This window comes from Schistocerca cancellata, chromosome 4 (assembly GCF_023864275.1).
Source record: "Schistocerca cancellata isolate TAMUIC-IGC-003103 chromosome 4, iqSchCanc2.1, whole genome shotgun sequence".
Classification (NCBI taxonomy): domain Eukaryota; kingdom Metazoa; phylum Arthropoda; class Insecta; order Orthoptera; family Acrididae; genus Schistocerca; species Schistocerca cancellata.
In genome coordinates this window covers 641,295,440-641,317,518 of record NC_064629.1, presented here as the reverse complement: position 1 = coordinate 641,317,518, position 22,079 = coordinate 641,295,440, and the positions used below count along the sequence as shown (strand labels likewise).

The 22,079-nt window shown below is 38.5% G+C and overlaps 1 protein-coding gene across 21 annotated transcripts in view; it reads right to left on the bottom strand.

Moving 5' to 3' along the window:
* LOC126183251 (ensconsin-like) overlaps positions 1–22,079 on the bottom strand; it is a 413,080-nt gene that overhangs the window by 58,458 nt on the left and 332,543 nt on the right. For 19 of the 21 annotated variants that reach the window (XM_049925054.1, XM_049925062.1, XM_049925063.1 and 16 more), the window contains 2 exons: positions 19,271–19,516; positions 17,682–18,104 (listed from right to left, as the gene is read on the bottom strand). In XM_049925054.1, coding sequence (XP_049781011.1) covers positions 17,682–18,104; positions 19,271–19,516 — 669 coding nt within the window. The remainder of the gene's footprint in view (positions 1–17,681; positions 18,105–19,270; positions 19,517–22,079) is intronic. The other 2 variants (XM_049925067.1, XM_049925066.1) reach the window with 2 other exon arrangements.

Below are 22,079 nucleotides of genomic sequence, written 5' to 3'. Positions count from 1 at the left end.
CAGCAATTTATCTTGGTTAATTTCAGCATTTTACAGCCATACTTACATTTCACTTCCACCTCATTAAATGCAAGCAACAGATCATACACATTTACAATGTTAAAAGTACAAAGCTGAGACAAAAATAGGCATCATGCAAAATGTAACCATACCCAACATAAAGTCAACAAGAAGTCAACATTTTCACAACCTGGGAACATTTTCACAAGTATTTTAATACTGACATGTTTCCAAAATATTTACTTCACACGCTTATACAACACAATGAAACTTTGAAACAAAAACTCAAATTATGCAAAAAAAAGTATGAAATAGCTATTGCATACATCCTAAGCACTTGACAACCCAAGTGATAACAGAAACAGAGAATAGGAAATGTCATTAATGCTGTACATACCTAACACAAAGGGATTACGCAAAGTTATTCATCTGCTTAGCATCTTTTACATTGCCCCCTTGGCTCTATTCCAAAAACTGATAATGTTCTATATGTTTTGACAGTGGTGTTCACTATATTTTTGCCTGCTATTGTGTGAATGACAGCAGTTACATACAATTTGCTTTTACAAGCCACATTCTGAGAAAAAGAAGTGCCATCACTAACTGGTCATTAAATTTTGGTGTTTTGTTGCAAAAATATTTATGTGTGAAAAAGTAATATAAACACTATTTTTTTGTGTGAACCACTTCTATGTGCTTAATATTCATGTTTCAGCAGAATTGCCTTCAATCTCTAGTACAATAAATTCAACAGAATACAGGACATGCCTTACAGTTTTGTTGAGAAATTTATCATTTCTGCAACAGTATTATGACTTCATAGTATCAGTTCTTTCATTTCAATAGTTTACTAAGTGATAGTAATGCTAGAATTTCATTGTGTACAACAGTACATCCACGAAACAAGCGTTTCCATATGACACCAGCTTGACTAATATGAAGGGATGCAAAAGTGATAAAAGAATGTAATGCATAATTTATCATCATATCACACTCTTCCCCCTACACTCATACTGGGTGTCTGTAAACAAAACTTCTGTTTTAACATGACTGTCGGCCTACATAAGTAAAACATGTTTCAAATTATTGTTGTCAAGATATTGGTGTGTATTGTTCTGAACGTGCTACAAAAACAATTCCGTCTTAGGGTCTGCAGAAAATGAGAAACAACATTATTGGTAGAAACATGGTACCTAACTAGATTACAAATTAGTGGCCCCTAATGGCCTACAGTGTCCCATATATAATTTTATTTTTCTCGCAACAGGCAAATAATCATTCTGACAGTATCAGTACTGGGAGTTTCTTACTGCAAACATGAGATTTATGCATATTTCTACCTAGCATTTAGCCACAGTATCTATTTTTAGCATGCTTTATGTAATTAGCATTAAATTTATACACCAAAACAGTTAGTAGTGTACTAATACACTAAATGTCAATTCTAAAGTAACAAGAAAACGAACTAAGGAAACCAAAACTGCAGTAAAAAGCAGCTACAATACCACAATACTATTCTGTTATGCACCATGAGCATTTCTAGCAAGATTACTTTCAGGTGCAGATGGTGTTCTAGGTTAACTATTCATCAACATATGCGGCTATGTTGTAAGGTTTGATAAAAGCTTACAGGAAAATTATCAGCTTTTATCAGCTGCTTAAAAGAAGCCTGTCTAGTAATCCATTACAAATAGCTAATAATGCAGGCAATCAAATAATTAAAAAAAAAACAATTTTGCACTTTTGAAACAGTGAGACAACCCTGCTTTTTTTAAAACATATCTAGTGTTTTCACATACACCCCACAAAACAATACACTCACAGAGCACCAACACACTATTCTAGAAATGCACGGAACACTATCCTCAACATAGAAGCATTACTTTCACTGTTAGAGTTCAGCTGTAAGCTGCACTTCTGCACTACAGTTATCATGCTAACACAAAAATATTATAAACTGGGATCAAGGTTCGAAATTATTTATTTCTATTTTTTCAATAAATTGAAGGCAACTGGCTGAAAAAGCATTACTTTATATTACATCATCAATACTGTAAATAAAATTAAATGACAGCCAATTTCTGAATGTAGAATGTTATATGAGGAACAATAGTAGTAACTGTGCTACCAATCTAAACCCTAAAAATTGGTCATTTTGCGACATCATCTTTAAATAATTACACTATGATAAGAATATAAATGTGCACGAATTTGCTTGACTTCCAAAACATTTTAATAGCATATGCACAGAAGACCACCTCTTCTTCCGACTTTTCTGTACATGACACATGATGTTGCGTAAATTGTTGGTAGAATATTTCCATAAACAGGTAGCACTTTTGCTGGAGCCATCAGTGTATATCAGTTTGAATGATTGTCTTCTTTCATGTTTCTATTTTCAGATGAAGAATGGCCTTTCTCATTAATGATGCTCATTCCAGAATATGACATTAATAAGGACGGAAAATCAATAACAGACAATAGTTATGTCTATGAGGATGAATCACAACAGACATAATTGTCTTCTAGTGTTTAAGTTGTGGTCAGAAACAATGCGGGTGCAGGTGCGTATGTGCGCGCGCGCCCACTAACACACACACACACACACACACACACACACACACACACACACACACACACAGCCATGAGTGTGTGCACTTGCATACCACTAAATATGTCTGTATTACACTGCCTGACAAAAACTTTAAAAGCTGAGAGGGTATGTGATGTTATTTCAGTGATTACAAAATCATATCAAATTTACAAAGGGAGTAGCACCCATCTTATCAGTATGACATTGCATCCCCTCTGGTCTGGATGCATGCACTGATTCAGTTAGGAAGGATTACATAAAACCAATGTATTCTCTCCTGAGACACGCTGGTACAAAATTGTTTAATTGGTGCTTGAAATTCTGGATAAGGATTCTGGGGCAGAGTTGAGTTACACATATGTTCTATTGGGGGCAGATCTAGAGATAATGATGACCATGGGAGTACCTCAACACACACAGACAGTTCATAGACCCATGTGAAATGTGTGTAGGAGCACTGATCTTTTGAAAAATGGCATCATAATACCAGCATATGAGAGGTAACACATGAAGATGCAGGATGCCCTTGATGTACTGATAAGGCGGCACAGTTCCCTCAGTCACTACAAACTGTGATCTGTAGTCATACCTGATGCTCATCTACATCTACATCTACATCTACATCCATACTCCGCAAGCCACCCTACGGTGTGTGGCGGAGGGTACCTTCAGTACCTCTATCGGTTCTCCTTTCTATTCCAGTCTCGTATTGTTCATGGAAAGAAGGATTGTCGGTATGCCTCTGTGTGGGCTCTAATCTCTCTGATTTTATCCTCAGGGTCTCTTCGCGAGATATACGTAGGAGGGAGCAATATACTGCTTGACTCTTCAGTGAAGGTATGTTCTCGAAACTTTGACAAAAGCCCGTACCGAGCTACTGAGCGTCTCTCCTGCAGAGTCTTCCACTGGAGTTTATCTATCATCTCCGTAACGCTTTCGCGATTACTAAATGATCCTGTAACGAAGCGCGCTGCTCTCCGTTGGATCTTCTCTCTGTCTTGTATCAACCCTATCTGGTACGGATCCCACACTGCTGAGCAGTATTCAAGCAGTGGGCGAACAAGCGTACTGTACCCTACTTCCTTTGTTTTCGGATTGCATTTCCTTAGGATTCTTCCAATGAATCTCAGTCTGGCATCTGCTTTACCGACGATCAACAATATATGATCATTCCATTTTAAATCACTCCTAATGCGTACTCCCAGATAATTTATGGTATTAACAGCTTCCAGTTGCTGACTTGCTATTTTGTAGCTAAATGATAAAGGATCTATCTTTCTGTGTATTCGTAGCACATTACACTTGTCTACATTGAGATTCAATTGCCATTCCCTGCACCATGCGTCAATTCGCTGCAGATCCTCCTGCATTTCAGTACAATTTTCCATTGTTACAACCTCTCGATACACCACAGCATCATCTTCAAAAAGCCTCAGTGAACTTCCGATGTCATCCACCAGGTCATTTATGTATATTGTGAATAGCAACGGTCCTATGACACTCCCCTGCGGCACACCTGAAATCACTCTTACTTCGGAAGACTTCTCTCCATTGAGAATAACATGCTGCGTCCTGTTATCTAGGAACTCCTGAATCCAATCACACAATTGGTCTGATAGTCCATATGCTCTTACTTTGTTCATTAAACGACTGTGGGGAACTGTATCGAACGCCTTGCGGAAGTCAAGAAACATGGCATCTACCTGTGAACCCGTGTCTATGGCCCTCTGAGTCTCGTGGACGAATAGCGCGAGCTGGGTTTCACATGACCGTCTTTTTCGAAACCCATGCTGATTCCTACAGAGTAGATTTCTAGTCTCCAGAAAAGTCATTATACTCTAACACAATACGTGTTCCAAAATTCTACAACTGATCGACGTTAGAGATATAGGTCTATAGTTCTGCACATCTGTTCGACGTCCCTTCTTGAAAACGGGGATGACCTGTGCCCTTTTCCAATCCTTTGGAACGCTACGCTCTTCTAGAGACCTACGGTACACTGCTGCAAGAAGGGGGGCAAGTTCCTTTGCGTACTCTGTGTAAAATTGAACTGGTATCCCATCAGGTCCAGTGGCCTTTCCTCTTTTGAGCGATTTTAATTGTTTCTCTATCCCTCTGTCGTCTATTTCGATATCTACCATTTTGCCATCTGTGCGACAATCTAGAGAAGGAACTACAGTGCAATCTTCCCCTATGAAACAACTTTGGAAAAAGACATTTAGTATTTCGGCCTTTAGTCTGTCATCCTCTGTTTCAGTACCATTTTGGTCACAGAGTGTCTGGACATTTTGTTTTGATCCACCTACCGCTTTGACATAAGACCAAAATTTCTTAGAATTTTTTGCCAAGTCAGTACATAGAACTTTACTTTCGAATTCATTGAACGCCTCTCGCATAGCCCTCCTCACACTACATTTCGCTTCGTGTAATTTTTGTTTGTCTGCTCTCCACACCAGACAATAGCAGTAATATCCCTGAGCCTCTCCAAAACATTGGAAGAATGGAACCTCCACAGATTGCAGCCATACTTGCTGATGATGCTCTCCTGGGTAATGCAGACCTGTAATTCACTGCTGAACATGATATGATGCAATTCATCAGCAGTCCATACATCACAATCACATCACCACTCCAAACACAGTTGTTTTTGTGTTGTGGTGTCAATGGTAGCCAATGAACGGGTGGTAATTCCCTAGTCCGGCTGCTGCAAGTCTGCAACCAAAGGTGCGGTATGATGCAGATTGTTGCAATGAGTACATTACTTGTTCCCGAGTGACTGGGGCAGATGCGAAGGAGTTACAAGTGCTTGGTACATAATACAGAGATCCTCCCTTGTGGTGGTCAGAGGGTGTCAACTGGAACCTTGATAACTAGTGCACCTGTTCTCACAATCCCATATAATCCAACATTAGACCACTGTCATATCCGAAGGTCCCACAAATCTGGATACTGCACAACTTTACCAGTTGGGCAAATAGAGACCCAGAATGAGGCCCCTTTGCAACTGCATCAGCTGCTGATAATGCTGCCTCAAATGAGTATGTGGCATCTCCATATCATTTACAGAGATCATTCAACATCTGACACTGTTCACGCCCCTTATATAGTCTACAAGATCTGGTAACTACACTAAACTCAAACAACACTAATGCACGCTGGTGGTCAGTCTATGTGTCACAGATAATTGTAGCTCAGTCATTTACATTCCAACTGATGGGTGTGTATGTATCTGAAGTTACACTTGCGTCCAACTATGTCAGACAGTGTCTTTTGTTAACAATAATGGTCCTTAACGTTTCCTTCAGAATACTACCAAAAGTACCCTTAAACCTGTTGTTATCATCAAGTGGATTTACGTCTTCCAGGAAGTCTTCAATGTAATCACAAATTTAGCCCAACTTTGTAAGGTCATCCGTTGTTCATTAATTAACAGTGTAGAACTTTAATGAATGTGTTCTGAACACCAAGGAACACAACATCAGTGTGTCATTGTCTACAGTTCTCTGGACTTTATGAACAAATAGGGTGAGCTGTGTTTTGCAATTTCTCTGTGAACAGAACCCATGTCTTTTAAGGAAATTTTTTTTGCAATAAGGTCACAAGCTTAAAGTGCGTTCCATAATCCTACAACAAATTGACTTTGGAGATCTCTTTCTACTATTCATTAGTGTTTTCCCCAATTTTTAGTTGTGATGTCCCCTGTACTTGAACTTTATTTTTATTTAACTTCACAGCCATACACGCCGGCCGGTGTGGCCGTGCGGTTCTAGGCACTTCAGTCTGGAACTGCGTGACCACTACGGTCGCAGGTTCGAATCCTGCCTCGGGCATGGATGTGTGTGATGTCCTTAGGTTAGTTAGGTTTAAGCAGTTCTAAGTTCAAGGGGACTGATGACCTCAGATGTTAAGTGTCATAGTGCTCAGAGCCATTTGAACCAGCCATACACCCTACCAGTCACCGCAGTCATCGGGTACGCAAGAGAGTGAAGTCATTTGTGCCACCTGTTTGTGAGGCGTGTAAACTTTATTTTGCATGTGAGTGAATTTTAACTGTTTCCACCCCACATTTTCTGATATGGAAAGTCAGGAGCAGTCCAGTATTTGCCTAAACCAAAATAGGAAACTGCCTAAAAACCACACTTGTGCTAGCCTGTGCACTAGCCACAGTCAATCTGCTGAACAGATTTGATCCTGGTCTGGCTCACCTTCCTGTCTTCTACAGTATTGTATTGCATGTTATGCTATACAAACAGGTCAGACTGGCATCATAGGTATATTCCTACAATTGTGTGTAGCTGTCCTATGACAAAAACTGAGTGGCATACAGCTTTTTTCAATTGCTGCTCCAATAATACACAGCAAACTACTGCTAGAGGGTAAGCAAGTTCCACTCTAGAGTGATTTTAGTTCATCTTCTACTCCACAATTACTTTCAAAAACTTATGGCATTTCAGTGTTCATGTGAACATTTAAAATGATAAGCTTATTAGAATCTTATGCAGTGAAACCATTTCAGAAGACCTAATTCAGTATTTGTTTTCTCTTTCTCACCTTTAATTTCAGTGCCATTACGGCCATTTGGTGACTGAATAGCTGATTTTGATCCAGTTGCTGACTTCACATAAAATTAAAACTTATTAGGATTTTTTGGTCAAATCGATTGGCAAAATTTTAGTTTGAAATTCCAGAATGCTCCTTGCACTGACTTTGGTTTCATTTAGATTTTGTTTGTAAAACAGGGTTTGACTTTGCTTAAATCTGTGATTAATATCTCTCTGATTTTATATCAACTTTCTAACATGGCTATTGAATCCAATTGTATTTCCACCCCCACAACTCTGCCTGGCACATACATGTTTCATTGATTTCATTAGGGGTCCACATCTTTGTCTCCAGAGATAAATACTCAGTGTACACTGCTCAGACACTCCTTACAATACGAGTAGTCATTGAAAGTATAACAGCTTTATATTTGAACGTGTGACTGCCTTCAATAGCAAATGCATACTGCCACCACCTATACCTGTAAAATTCCTGACTGGTCTGACAACTGAGGTATTATATTCCAGTCTCACATTCTCTGTCATCCAGTACCATGTTAACCCCTTTCTACAATTTGAAAAAAGAAGGAAGTGTTATATAGACGTCATAAGGTTGATGAGCATGCCCAATTTTTTCATCTGCTATAAACTAATATTTTATCTGCTGTGTTACCTTTTGAGGCTGCATACAAGTTTTCTCTCAGAATGGTGGATTTATTAACTGGGTGAATTCTAACATTATCAGCACAAATAACTGAATGTTCTGTATTTTTGTGATGTTTCACTCATAAACTATGGAATTTATTTACAATGTCAGTCTTCAAGTATGGTCTCTAAAGAGGACCATTTCCTGAATAGTCTGAAGTCATTATATTGGTTAGCCTCTAAGGATTTTAGATATCAACACTATTTTTATACACAAGCTAAGTTTATTTTATTACAACACACACACACACACACACACACACACACACACCACACTCTCTCTCTCTCTCTCTCTCTCTCTCTCTCTCTCTCTCTCTCTCTCTGCATATTAGAATACATAAGTTTCAGTATGTTGCATTTTGCAGCTCTCAAATATTGAAGAAAATACATTTTAACACTTAAGCTGCTGTTCATTTACTAGCTGACTAGTTTAGGGCTTTGCCCATTTTCACAAGACCCCTATTACAGAGAACAAAATTTGTTATGGGTGGATGTGGATAAAAAGGTATCAGTGGTAAAATGGTTCACATTGTAACTAGTTATGCATTTGTATTCAGGATATGGCTGGTGCGTACAGTTCTATTTATGTCATCACACTTAAATCAGTATGTATACGATAGCATGCACTACCAATATGTAGGGAAATTCCGCATGTAAAAAACAGGATTTTTCTGTGGCTCATACCAAAAATTCTATTGATGATAGAAAGGTAGTGCCAAGTGTTTTTGATAGCCCTTGGGCTACGGACCATTTGTATACACAACAGAACGATCATCTTACTGTAACTATTGCACAATACAAGGTCAAAGTTCAAATATTACACACTTCCTCCAGCTTGGGCAAATGGAACAAATCAGTTGGTTATTTCTGCATTAAATATGGTCTATAGTGAGCTTTGAGGGGTTTGGGCTTATGGAGGCACCATTTAGTTCATGGGGAGTTCCTGGGAAAACCTGAAAAAAAATTTCACTATTTTTCACAATTTTTTCACTGTCAGCAGGAGATATCTACATAACTAACTGCAACAAATTGCTCAAATTTTAACAGTATATTCTCTAGGCATTTATTTAGAAGTGTTATCTTTCCAGTTTCAAAAATCTTTATCCATTATAAAGAAATACCACAAAAACATGGCAGACTGAGCGCCGCCACACGGCAGGTCTAGAGAGACTTCCTAGCACTTGCCCCGGTTGTACAGCCGACTTTGCTAGCGATGGTTCACTGACAAAATACGCTCTCATTTGCCGAGACGATAGTTAGCATAGCCTTCAGCTATGTCATTTGCTACGACCTAGCAAGGCACCATTACCAGTTACTATTGATGCTGTAAAACATGTACCGTCAAGAGCGACATTCACCATTTACGGATTAAAGTTAAGTATTCCACCAGCTACGCCCTTTTTTGCGACAGTCTAATTTCCTTGTCCTGTTCCAGACCTCACGCCAGCCTGCGTGAGCTAAAACGCATGCCTTTCGGCTTCCTCTCAGACCGGTGTTGGCTCTCCTGCCAACCCACAACAGTTTTTGCATACCAAAACTGAACCAGGGATTCCGAGACGGCTAAGCACAGCAAATGGCTGAAATTTTCTTGATATCTCTATCCATTCTCAAGATACAGAGGTTCAAAGTTACCTTACTTGTACGCACACACACACACACACACACACACACACACACACACACACACACACACACACACACACACACACAAAAAAAATCCGCGGTGAGGTGAAAATGTAGTTTATAAAGTGATGCAGCACAGAGAAATAGGCTGTAAAGTGGCTCTGTTATAATCAGAAGGGTTCTGGGAACCCCATCTTGTAGTTCTGAAGCACATGCAAAATTACTGTTGTCATAAAATCCGGTCTGAGGTGTAAAATTAGTTTTGCATTATTTCAGTTTCACACAAGAAAACTATCAAAATATTACTACCCTGTAAAGTTCTTTTCATATATGTATGTGTGACATGTCCTGCTGTAGCAGGGAAAAGAAGGGACCCAGTGGAAAAATGTTCCTATTGGAGCAAGGCAAATATGATGCAGTTTGAAAGACTGACTGACAAGTGGAGTACCAGCTGCCTCATTTTACCTTCCTCAGAGCCTTTAAAACTTTTCCAACAAATTATGGCATGCAAACATACTCACATTTTTTTTATGCTTAGGGGGAAGCAGATAGTGGCAGCAGGAGAGAGATGGAAAAGGAATAAATACTGGAAGATAGTATGCAGTGGTTGTGATATAGGAAGATTGGTTGGTTAGTTTGGGGAAGGAGACCAGACAGCGTGGTCATTGGTCTCATCGGATTAGGGAAGGATTGGGAAGGAAGTCGGCTGTGCCCTTTCAGAGGAACCATCCTGGCATTTGCCTGGAGTGATTTAGGGAAATCACGGAAAACCTAAATCTGGATGGCTGGACGTGGGATTGAACCGTCGTCCTCCCGAATGCGAGTCCAGTGTATATAGGAAGAGCAAAGGAGACAATGGCAATTGAAATGGGAGAGAAAGAGAGGGATACAGTGGCAGTGGAACGTAGTTGACAGTGATAGAACAGTGCTAGGAAAAGAGTGAGATTATGCCAGTGAGAGAGGAATAAAGAGAAGGAGAAAGTGGGAGTGGGAGAGAGCCAGTAATAATGACAGACAGATTCTATGATAATGACAATGAGGAAGAGACAGATAGTGACAGCAAGAACAGACAGCAGCAGTGCAAAGGAAAGAATGAGATAATAGCAATACGAGAGCAAGAGGGAGACAGTGAAAGTGAGAGGAGGAGGTGGTGGTGGTGGTGGTGGTGGTGGTGGTGGTAGTTGTAGTAGTAGTATTAGCAGTAGTACGGAACAAAGGAGACTGTGCCTGCAAGATGGGAGACTGTGACAGAGAGACACGAGGAGATAATGACAATGTATTGGGCTGAGTGAGTGGGTGAGAATGGGCATACGAGAGAGAATGGGTATGAGCGACTTACATTGATGGACTACTAGGTGTCAGTATGTTACAGTTATGGGAGCTTGTGGGCGTGAGAGGTGAGTTCCACGTTAAAAAGGGTTAAATATGTTCACATGCCAAAACCGTTTGGAAAACTTTTAAAGATGTTGAGGAAGGTAGAATGAGGCAGCTGGTGCCCCACTTTTCAGTCAGAGTCTTTTAAACAGGAGCATTTTCATCTTTCCGTGCTCAATATGAGCATTTTCCCACTGTCTGTATCTCATATCTGTTTAAAAAAAAATTCACAGATCTAGTTACACCTTACAGTATTACGTTAATGTATTTGCATAATACATATTGCTCTTAATTGCGTTATCTTCATTATCCAGTATGATGTGATCCACATGACAACAATATTGTATACATAATGGAACATTTGTTCTTAGTGAATTATGCTGTGTGTCACACTGGCTTATTTATCATAGGTGTTGTCATATTTGTTACAGATGTTGATGCAAAAAATTTTGTTATAAGGTTTTATATAATCTATGATATAGCCAACTTATTTCGTAATATCACTAACTAAGTTCCATGTAGACACAGTTTTCCATCACATGGCAGTTGTACAATAACATTCCACTTCCTTTTCAAAAGTATTTACGAGGGAACATATTGTTTCGCTAATATTTCAATGGGATCCACATACAATAGTATTGCTGTGCCATTATAATTTTCAGTGTATAGTTTGTAGTATTGATTTGGTGATTAATGCAGGATGGAGTGTCTTTAATATGCTGATTAAGGTGCTATAGAAATTTTTTATGAATTTTTTGCTGCACAATTCTGTTTGCTCATTTAGCATTTGTTGTCTGTGCTTAGTAGTGAGAATGTACATTTGCATTTCTTTTAAAATGTCCATTAATTGACCTTTGAAGACATTACGTAAAACAGTGAGAGTTCTTTTGATATTTTCAACATAGCATTCATTCCCTCTGAGGTGTGTGCCGAAAGCTGAAATGTTATTTTTGCTCCAGTTTACGTGTTCTCTATATCTCATTTTAAATGATCTGCCTGTCTGTCCAATGTAGGGTTTACGACCTTTTGTAAATGCCAGAGTGGTTATATCATTGTGTTTTATCTATTTTATGAGTGATGTTGGCTCTTAATGCAATGACATAAATAGAACTGATCACACCAACCATATCCTAGATACAAATTATATAAGTTACTACACTATGTGATCAAAAGTATCCGGACACCCCAGAAACATACATTTTTCATATTAGGTGCATTGCTCTGCCACCTACTGCCAGGTACTCCATATCAGCAACCTCAGTAGTCATTAGACATCGTGAAAGAGCAGAATGGGGCGCTCCGCGTAACTTGCGGACTTCGAACGTGGTCAGGTGATCGGTTGTTACATGTCTCATACGTCTGTACGCAAGATTTTCACACTCCTAAACATCCCTAGGTCCACTGTTTCCAATGCGATAATGAAGTGGAAACGTGAAGGGACATGGACAGCACAAAAGCATACAGGCCAACCACATTTGTTGACTGACAGACTGCCGACACTTGAAGAGAGTCGTAATGTGTAACAGGCAGTCTTCTATCCAGACCATCACACAGGAATTCCAAACTGCACCAGGATCCACTGCAAGTACTATGACAGTTAGGTGGGAGGTGAGAAAACTTGGATTTCATGGTCGAATGGCTGCTCATAAGCCACACATCACGCCAGTAAATACCAAATGACGCCTTGCTTGGTGTAAGGAGTATAAACATTGGACAACTGAACAGTGGAAAAAGACTGTGTGGAGCAATGAATCATGGTACATAATGTGGCAATCTGATGGCAGGGTGTGGGTATGGCGAATGCCCGGTGAACGTCATCTCCTACCACGTTTAGTGCCAACAGTAAAATTCAGTCCTTGGACACATGTCATTCTGTAGGGCTTCATCCCTATGTAGTGTAAAATATGTTGACAAGACATTCACTTGTTGCAACAATTTATGTGTCCAACTTCTTCGGACTTGGAACCATTTGTGCTCAAATATCCATACTCACAGCAGGTGTATGCAGATATGGGGATCAATCCTGTTTTGCATTTTCAACTGAATTTGTAGTATGTCACTTGTCACCAAACCCTGTATACTGCTCTTTGCTCGTATGAAAATGATAGGAAACATCTTTGAAAAAATGTCCCATGTTTCCTTAAATTGGGTGTCAACGAGCAGGCGGGCGCCAATGAGTAGTCTAGTACTCAGGGCCGGTTTTTCATGTGCCACCCTGTACTACTACTACTACTACTACTACTACTACTACTATTATTATTATCTTTTTGACTTTTTTTTCTCAGACTTAAGTCTGGTTAAAAATGGAACGTGACGCGGACCTCGGTCAAGCGTGACTTCCTTGTAACTGTATGGTATATGTTATATTGCATTTAGGAACTTTCGGGTAATTGAACATGTATAAATAATTACAGATTTTTGTAGTTGTATATATATGTTTGGATGTAGCTGTATTGCATTGATGTACTGGTGAATATTGTGAGGTATGACTCCTGTAGTTGATAGTATAATTGGGATAATGTCGACTTTATCCTGATGCCACATGTCCTTGACTTCCTCAGCCAGTTGGATGTATTTTTCAATTTTTTCTCCTGTTTTCTTCTGTATATTTGTTGTGTTGGGTATGGATATTTCAATTAGTTGTGTTAATTTCTTCTTTTTATTGGTGAGTATGATGTCAGGCTTGTTATGTGGTGTTGTTTTATCTGTTATAATCGTTCTGTTCCAGTATAATTTGTATTCATCATTCTCCAGTACATTTTGTGGTGCATACTTGTATGTGGGAACGTGTTGTTTTATTAGTTTATGTTTTATGGCAAGTTGTTGATGTATTATTTTTGCTACATTGTCATGTCTTCTGGGGTATTCTGTATTTGCTAGTATTGTACATCCGCTTGTTATGTGATCTACTGTTTCTATTTGTTGTTTGCAAAGTCTGCATTTATCTATTGTGGTATTGGGATCTTTAATAATATGCTTGCTGTAATATCTGGTGTTTATTGTTTGATCCTGTATTGCGATCATGAATCCTTCCGTCTCACTGTATATATTGCCGTTTCTTAGCCATGTGTTGGATGTGTCTTGATCTATGTGTGGCTGTGTTAGATGATACGGGTGCTTGCCGTGTAGTGTTTTCTTTTTCCAATTTACTTTCTTTGTATCTGTTGATGTTATGTGATCTAAAGGGTTGTAGAAGTGGTTATGAAATTGCAATGGTGTAGCTGATGTATTTATATGAGTGATTGCTTTGTGTATTTTGCTAGTTTCTGCTCGTTCTAGAAAGAATTTTCTTAAATTGTCTACCTGTCCATAATGTAGGTTTTTTATATCTATAAATCCCCTTCCACCTTCCTTTCTGCTTAATGTGAATCTTTCTGTTGCTGAATGTATGTGATGTATTCTATATTTGTGGCATTGTGATCGTGTAAGTGTATTGAGTGCTTCTAGGTCTGTGTCACTCCATTTCACTACTCCAAATGAGTAGGTCAATACTGGTATAGCATAAGTATTTATAGCTTTTGTCTTGTTTCTTGCTGTCAATTCTGTTTTCAGTATTTTTGTTAGTCTTTGTTTATATTTTTCTTTTAGTTCTTCTTTAATATTTGTATTATCTATTCCTATTTTTTGTCTGTATCCTAGGTATTTATAGGCATCTGTTTTTTCCATCGCTTCTATGCAGTCGCTGTGGTTATCCAATATGTAATCTTCTTGTTTAGTGTGTTTGCCCTTGACTATGCTATTTTTCTTACATTTGTCTGTTCCAAAAGACATATTTATATCATTGCTGAATACTTCTGTTATCTTTAGTAATTGGTTGAGTTGTTGATTTGTTGCTGCCAGTAGTTTTAGATCATCCATGTATAGCAAATGTGTGATTTTGTGTGGGTATGTTCCAGTAATATTGTATCCATAATTTGTATTATTTAGCATGTTGGATAGTGGGTTCAGAGCAAGACAGAACCAGAAAGGACTTAATGAGTCTCCTTGGTATATTCCACACTTAATCTGTATTGGCTGTGATGTGATGTTATCTGAATTTGTTTGGATATTAAGTGTGGTTTTCCAATTTTTCATTACTGTGTTTAGAAACTGTATCAATTTAGGATCTACTTTGTATATTTCCAAAATCTGTAGTAACCATGAGTGGGGTACACTATCAAAGGCTTTTTGGTAATCAATGTATGCGTAGTGTAGGGACCTTTGTTTAGTTTTAGCTTGATATGTCACCTCTGTATCTATTATCAGTTGCTCTTTACATCCTCGTGCTCCTTTGCAGCAGCCTTTTTGTTCTTCATTTATAATTTTGTTCTGTGTTGTATGTGTCATTAATTTCTGTGTGATGACTGAAGTTAATATTTTGTATATTGTTGGTAGGCATGTTATGGGGCGATATTTAGCTGGGTTTGCTGTGTCTGCTTGATCTTTAGGTTTCAGATAGGTTATTCCATGTGCAAGTGTATCAGGGAATGTGTATGGGTCTGCAATGTAACTGTTAAATAATTTAGTTAGATGTGAATGTGTTGAGGTGAACTTCTTTAGCCAGTAATTTGCTATTTTATCATTTCCAGGGGCTTTCCAATTGTGTGTAGAATTAATTGCTCGGGTGACTTCATATTGCAAAATTATCACTTCAGGCATTTGTGGTATCATCTTGTATGTGTCTGTTTCTGCTTGTATCCACCGTGCAAGCCTGTTATGTTGTACCGGGTTTGACCATATGCTGCTCCAGAAGTGTTCCATGTCTGTTATGTTTGGTGGATTGTCTATTTTAATGTGTGTGTTATCCATTGTTTGGTAAAATCTCTTTTGGTTTGTGTTGAATGTTTGGTTTTGTTTCCTTCTATTTTCACTTTTTTTGTATCTTCTAAGTCGTTTGGCCAATGCTTGCAATTTCTGCTTTTTTTCATCTAATTGCTCTATTGCTTCTTGTTGTGAGATTTTACCTAACCTTTTTCGTTTTTTGTCTGATATTTCATTTCTTATAAATTGTGTTAGCTGTCCGATGTCTTTTCTCAGTTTTTCTATTCTGATCTGTAACCTGTGTTGCCATGCTGGTTTTGTGGGTTTCTTCTGTGTGTTGGTTTGTTCTGATCTCTGCCTAGTGTGTATATTTAGTGTAGTGAGTGCTCCTATATAAACCAGTAGTTGTAACTCTTCCATAGTTGTGTTTTCATTTATTTTGTTGTGTATGATTGTGTTGATAGTTTTTATTGTTGTTTCGACTTGTGGGTTATTTGGCGGTCTATGCAAGAATGGTCTAATGTCTGTATTTGTGTCTTTGTATTCTATATATGTCAGCTGAAATTTCTCTTCTATATCTAACACGTGTCTCTCTTCGTGTTCTATTTGTGCTTGTTCTGGTGGCTGTCTTAAGATTTCGTTTTCCTCTGATTGTTTAATTGACGTGTTTTGTTCATTGTTTGTTTTCTCTGGGATGTTTGAGTCCATTACTGTATTTTCTCCTTCTTCTTCTTCTTCTAATTGCACATTATTTTGTTCCAGTATTTGTTGTACTTGTTGTTTGATGTTTTCTAATTCTGACTGGGGTATCCTGTTATTTTTGATTATTACACGGATCTGATCAGCTAGTCGTTGTTCTGTTAAAAATTTTAATTCCGGGTATCTGGTAATAAATGTTGTGTATACTTGTGATCTGTATCCAGTTGTGTTGGTTCCTAGGTTTGTTGCTTGGTAATAACAGAACATGAGGTGTCGATTAACTTCATCTGACCATCTCATCCTCTGTCTTTGTTTTCCTTCTAGGGTGGTTGCAGGAAGCATATCCTGCAAAACACCTCTATTCGGATTTAAATCCTTTTCCAGTTGGCTAGCAGTGTCGTTACCATTGTGGGCGGGCATAGGGTTCAAGCGTCGTCCCCGACCATGACGGCACTTGTCCGAGGCTTCTTTAGTTCTGTCCTGAACCAAGTAATCACACTAAAAGGGGGGTTAGCCCTATTAGTGGTTTGTTCTTTTCGTCGCCTTTTACGACTGGCAGAACATACCGGAGGCCTATTCTTCTCCCGGGCCTCCACGGGGTCTATTATTATTATTATTATTATTATTATTATTATTATTATTATTATTATTATTTACTGGTCTGTGTTGTTATTACCAATGACCTTAAGATTTATGCAAATCTGGCTCAAATTATTCTTTAACTCCTATTTTTGTTATTATTGTTATTGTTATTATTATTATTATTATTATTATTATTATTGTTGTTTTTGTTGTTGTTGTTGTTGTTTATATTATTATAATAATTATCATAATTATTTAAGTAAACTGTAATTCAAAGATTTATGTACATGTAAAACCTTGAACTGATGTAATAGAGGGCCGAAATAAATAAAATATTGTTGAAATATTTTATTTCTGATAAAGTGTAAAAGAAAATACTTAACAAGGAGATATTGGAACCAATAATAGCTTCAATGAAACTGAAAAGGATTTCAGAAAATATGAGAAACCGAGGTATGAAAAATAATAGCATCTGGAAAATGACAGTGCTACTTCTTAATATGCATCTGATCTGTATAACAACTTGACTCATCTACATAAAAAAATGGTGGCTTGTGCATCACAGGGTCAAGAACAACATTATTTGTTTGCAACAAATGTTGGTTATGTTTGCAACAAATGTTGGGTCCCTCTAACTTTTAACATAATGCATTTGAAAACGGTACTAGTACGATCAACCTCTCAGGCACCACTTATAATTCCTGGTAACTGCACATAAACTCTCCCATGGCTAAGAAGTCAATATAAAAGTCAATAATGCTAGTTTTGGCATGAATATTACAAAGAAAAATAATGTCGAACCGTGCTCCCAGTATTTCTCATACCTGCTGCTTGTTGGCGCAACCTTTCTGCCCGTGTTGTACGGGGAGGAGGCACGGGAGGTGCATTTCCACATAAGTGTGACATGCTTCGTGCAGCATCCATGCGCCGTAGCTGACTGTCTGCTCCTACTGCTGCCAGATGGCCTGTGCTACGTGACATGCTTTGGGAGGACCCCAATGCCAGGCGCTGTCGTGGGGCAGGTGTAGGAACAGCCACCTGGCGCCGAGGGAATCGAGGCTGAGACAGCACATCCAGACGAGACATCGACAGCGCCCTACCTGGCGAGCGGCTCGGTGCCCGCCGACTGCTGGAGCTGGGTGTTGTATCACGAGGTGATGGTATCGTTGGCATCAGATCTGTCTTGCGTCGATTAACTCGTACAATGGTCTGCGCTGCATTCTGCTGCTGTCCATCTGCTTCTTCACCTATGTCAATAGTTCTCATTAGCAACAGTGGTGTGAACTGATGCAATCCTAATCAATTAATTACATATATATTTAAATATTACACCCAGTTTCCCATTATTCACTAGGCACACTCAAATAACAATTCGGAGTTTATCAGCCCACTGCTCAAGATTGACCAATCCCATAATGTAGATATAAATGTGCTTCATGGTAATAAATGTGTTTCATATCAAAATAAGTTACACGATATAACATTACTTCAATTTTACACTCCCCTGTGTTTCGTTTTGTAATAAGGGCAATTTCACCTATCCAACTAAGTAACGGTACTTGCTTTCCTCCATTTTTTGTGATATTGATAACGCAACATTGCTGCAAAATAAATGAATAACACAAATATTTCACAAAACTGAGATATGAAGGCGCTATTTTAATTATGAATGTGTATACATTAAAAGTATATGTTATGGCATTATATGGCTGTGACTATTGTCATACTAATGTTTCTTTTACTGGTAACGATAATTCATTTATACTAATCAAAAATATTGTATTTCTTGTTGTTGATATATGAGAGTTATTACAGATTAAAAGTTGGTGCATGCCACATAGCAAGTTAGCAAAGCCAAAACATTAACCATTCATATACATTACACACATAAACAAGCAAGATAATTTAGGTCATACATCACGCTAGGCAGGCGTACAAAAAACTGAAAGAAGCACACAATTCTTCATCAGATGGTATAGTAAAGTTCAAAAAGTTGTTTCCAAAACAAGCTAAAACTTAATTAACACTGGCAGAAAAAAATCATTCACAAAACAACCTATCTACAACAAGAAAAGTGGAGTACAGTCAGATTCTTAAGCAGTTCAATCATTAATCTCATTCCATATTTCTTTTACATGCCATAAAGTTTCTTACAAAAGTTAAAAAAAAGAAAGAAATGGGGTGAATAAGAAAGACACAAACTATGTCAGCATAAAAGAAATGTAAAATAATTACTTCCAAGCAACAAAACGTAAAGCTCACAACAGGGATTTAAATGTAATTATATTTTGTGGTACATGCCTACTGACTGAACTTATTTTACAGATCATGCAAATTGAATTATTAGGTGGCAGATTTCTGCCTTGCAGGAATAAAACTAGAGGAGTGAGCATCTCTGCACATCTCAACTCACCACCAGCGGAGCCGCTGAAAATACTGGCAATATTAGAGGAGGGTGTTTGGGGGGCACTTGAAAAGCTACTTCCATCTTTTTTCACTGACAAAGTAGAGTCTAAATCAAGTTTTTTCTGGGGAGGAGCCCCTAAATCAGAGCTATAAACACCAGAAATGCTTTGGGCACGATGAGTGGCAGTACCCACAGGTTGAGGAGATTCATTCCAGTGGAAAACTTCGTACATTGAAGTGGACATTTTCATATCTGAAAAAAAGGGTTGAAGATTGGTCCATATTAATAACCATTTTTGTCATTTACAGAGTGGATGATCTGATTTCTGCAACACTGAGTAATGTTCTGAAGTCACAGCAGTAAGATATTCTTGAAAATAGCAATATACCAATGACTACTGAATTCACCAGAATGTAGGTGCTCTGATAGTCTTGATTTAAACGTCTGTAACAGAAAAAGGTTTTTAAGTTAGGTAACTGTAAATCAGAGCACCACTATATTAAGTGTTTTGAATGCACCTTGGTGAAAATAAACCACCCCATACCTTTATCATTCAAATATCAATATATAAATGACCTCAAAATTTCTTTGAGAGTGCTGCACAAGAAATTATGATCACATATACTCTGTCCTTGTCATAAAATGCATGTGTTGAGGCTTACGAAATACTTACACTACAATAAAATGTAGAAGGAGAAATGAGTCATATAACTGACACAGAAGGCAATAACAATGCTGGTAAAATATGCTGTCAATTTATGTAGTTTTGATACGATTTTGCCAAGAATTTCTAAGTTGAATGTAACAGTCAGCATACAGAGTGAGAACAAATGGGTAAGACTATAACAGAACTTCCAGCAACAACAAGAATCAACATCTCGTGACCCACACATAAGTATCCTTTCTGATGTTATTTTACTACCATGCAGGCAGTGTTTGACGAAGTAGGATACGCCTACTCCCCATTTCATTTATTCATGCTTGCTCATCTCATCATCTCTTGATATCTCATATACACCTCTAAGGCAATGCACTTGAAAGAGATAATGCCTGATTTATAATTACATGTTACTACTCTTTTCCGACTATCTGGTCTGCTTAATACAGAATCTCAAATAACTCATTTTTCCACAAAATAAGACACTGTTAACATGTATTTTGTGAAAAATCAAACACAGGTTTGACTACATCATTGCCTGGTAACTAAAATGTGTTTCCCAGTGAGAATGAGAATGAATTATGATCACCATCAAGGAATATAAGCTGCATCTTTGTACGCAATATGGAGATCATTTCAATTCATGGGAAATTTTCGTAACCACCAGTAACATTCCTTGTGCAACAAATGTTCGTCAAGCGCAAACTCTAAGCAAGCTAAGTCATAAAAGATGCAAAACAACAATATCTTCTGACTAACAAGAAAATGCAGGTGCTTTGTATTTTATTCAAAGAATACATACAGACAATGACTGAATGTATCCAAAATATGTCTCTCACTGACATTAAAGTTTGTTGATTCAGTGGGGAATAATTAGGTAAATAATGAAGTTTTGGCACTCCTGAAATGCCTTAAACAAATAGTATTAGAAATGTTAGAAAGGAAAAAAAAGACTTTTAATATAACACCCCACAGTAAATTTTCATTTAATCCTACCTCTGGGTAAATTTCGGTACACTTTATGTGCACTGTCAGCTATCACAGCATAATGAACAATCAATTAGATTTCAAGCATGCAGCTGTGCAAATTCATACTCTACCACTAATATTTTTGGCTTTGTCCCTTCTAGCCATCCTCAGAATGAACCAAGAGACTTTGATATGGTGTCAAATGTGGCCTTACATGTTCCACTGTGGCAGTACTGAGCATGTGAACCTGTACCACAGATGCTGGTCAGCAACAAATACCTTGCAGATGTATGCCCCTAAGGCAGGTGGAGGTGTTCAATGCATCTTTAGTAGTGACAGAACCATGCTGACTCTCTGCAATTTAATTATAGCAAGGGGCAGATTACATGCTTTGCCCAAATTAAAACAACTCTTATAATTTATTAAATCTTCCACTAATCAAACTTTTGTGGCTTTCTTAAACATAAGAGTCCCAAAACAATGAGTAGCTCATATCTTCATATCACTGTAGTCCACAGAGTGACCAATATTTATGTGCACCACCATTGGTGGCCGTGCATGTTAAAGCGACTGCTTCCAGGACAAGGAAGTATGATTGCCCTGGATCGAATCCACATGATCGATTAAGTACAAGTGGTTGGTGTGTTGGCTGGCCTGGATGTGGTTTTTAGGCAGTTTCTCTCATCACATTAGGTGAACAGTGGGCAGGCTGCCATGTCCTGCCTCAGGTACATGCTACGTAAACATTTAGAACACTCTCTCACACTTACATGCAGCATTTACACTATGTGCAGACAGATTGGGTACTCTGCATCTGCCCTTTAGAGGGTGGGGGGTGGGGGGGAGTTGGGGGTGGGGGGGAGTTGGGGGTGGGGGGAGGGGGGCAGGGGTGAATAGGAGACTGATGACCTCAGCTGTTTGGTCTCCTTAAACACTTATTCAGTGTCACCATTTGCAAAATGCAACTCTTTGATATCAGCCAGCATCTGTGGTGTAGACTTGCACATGCAGCACCTCCAGGATGGAGCACATAAGGGCTCTCTTTGCACACTGTCGTCCGACTCTTGGTTTACTTGAGGATAGAAGAAAGATACACTCTGCACTCCGTCTTCGGGCGACGAGTGGCCTACTGACCACCGTGTCATCCTCTGTGGAGGATGCGGATAGGAGGGGCGTGGGGTCAGCACA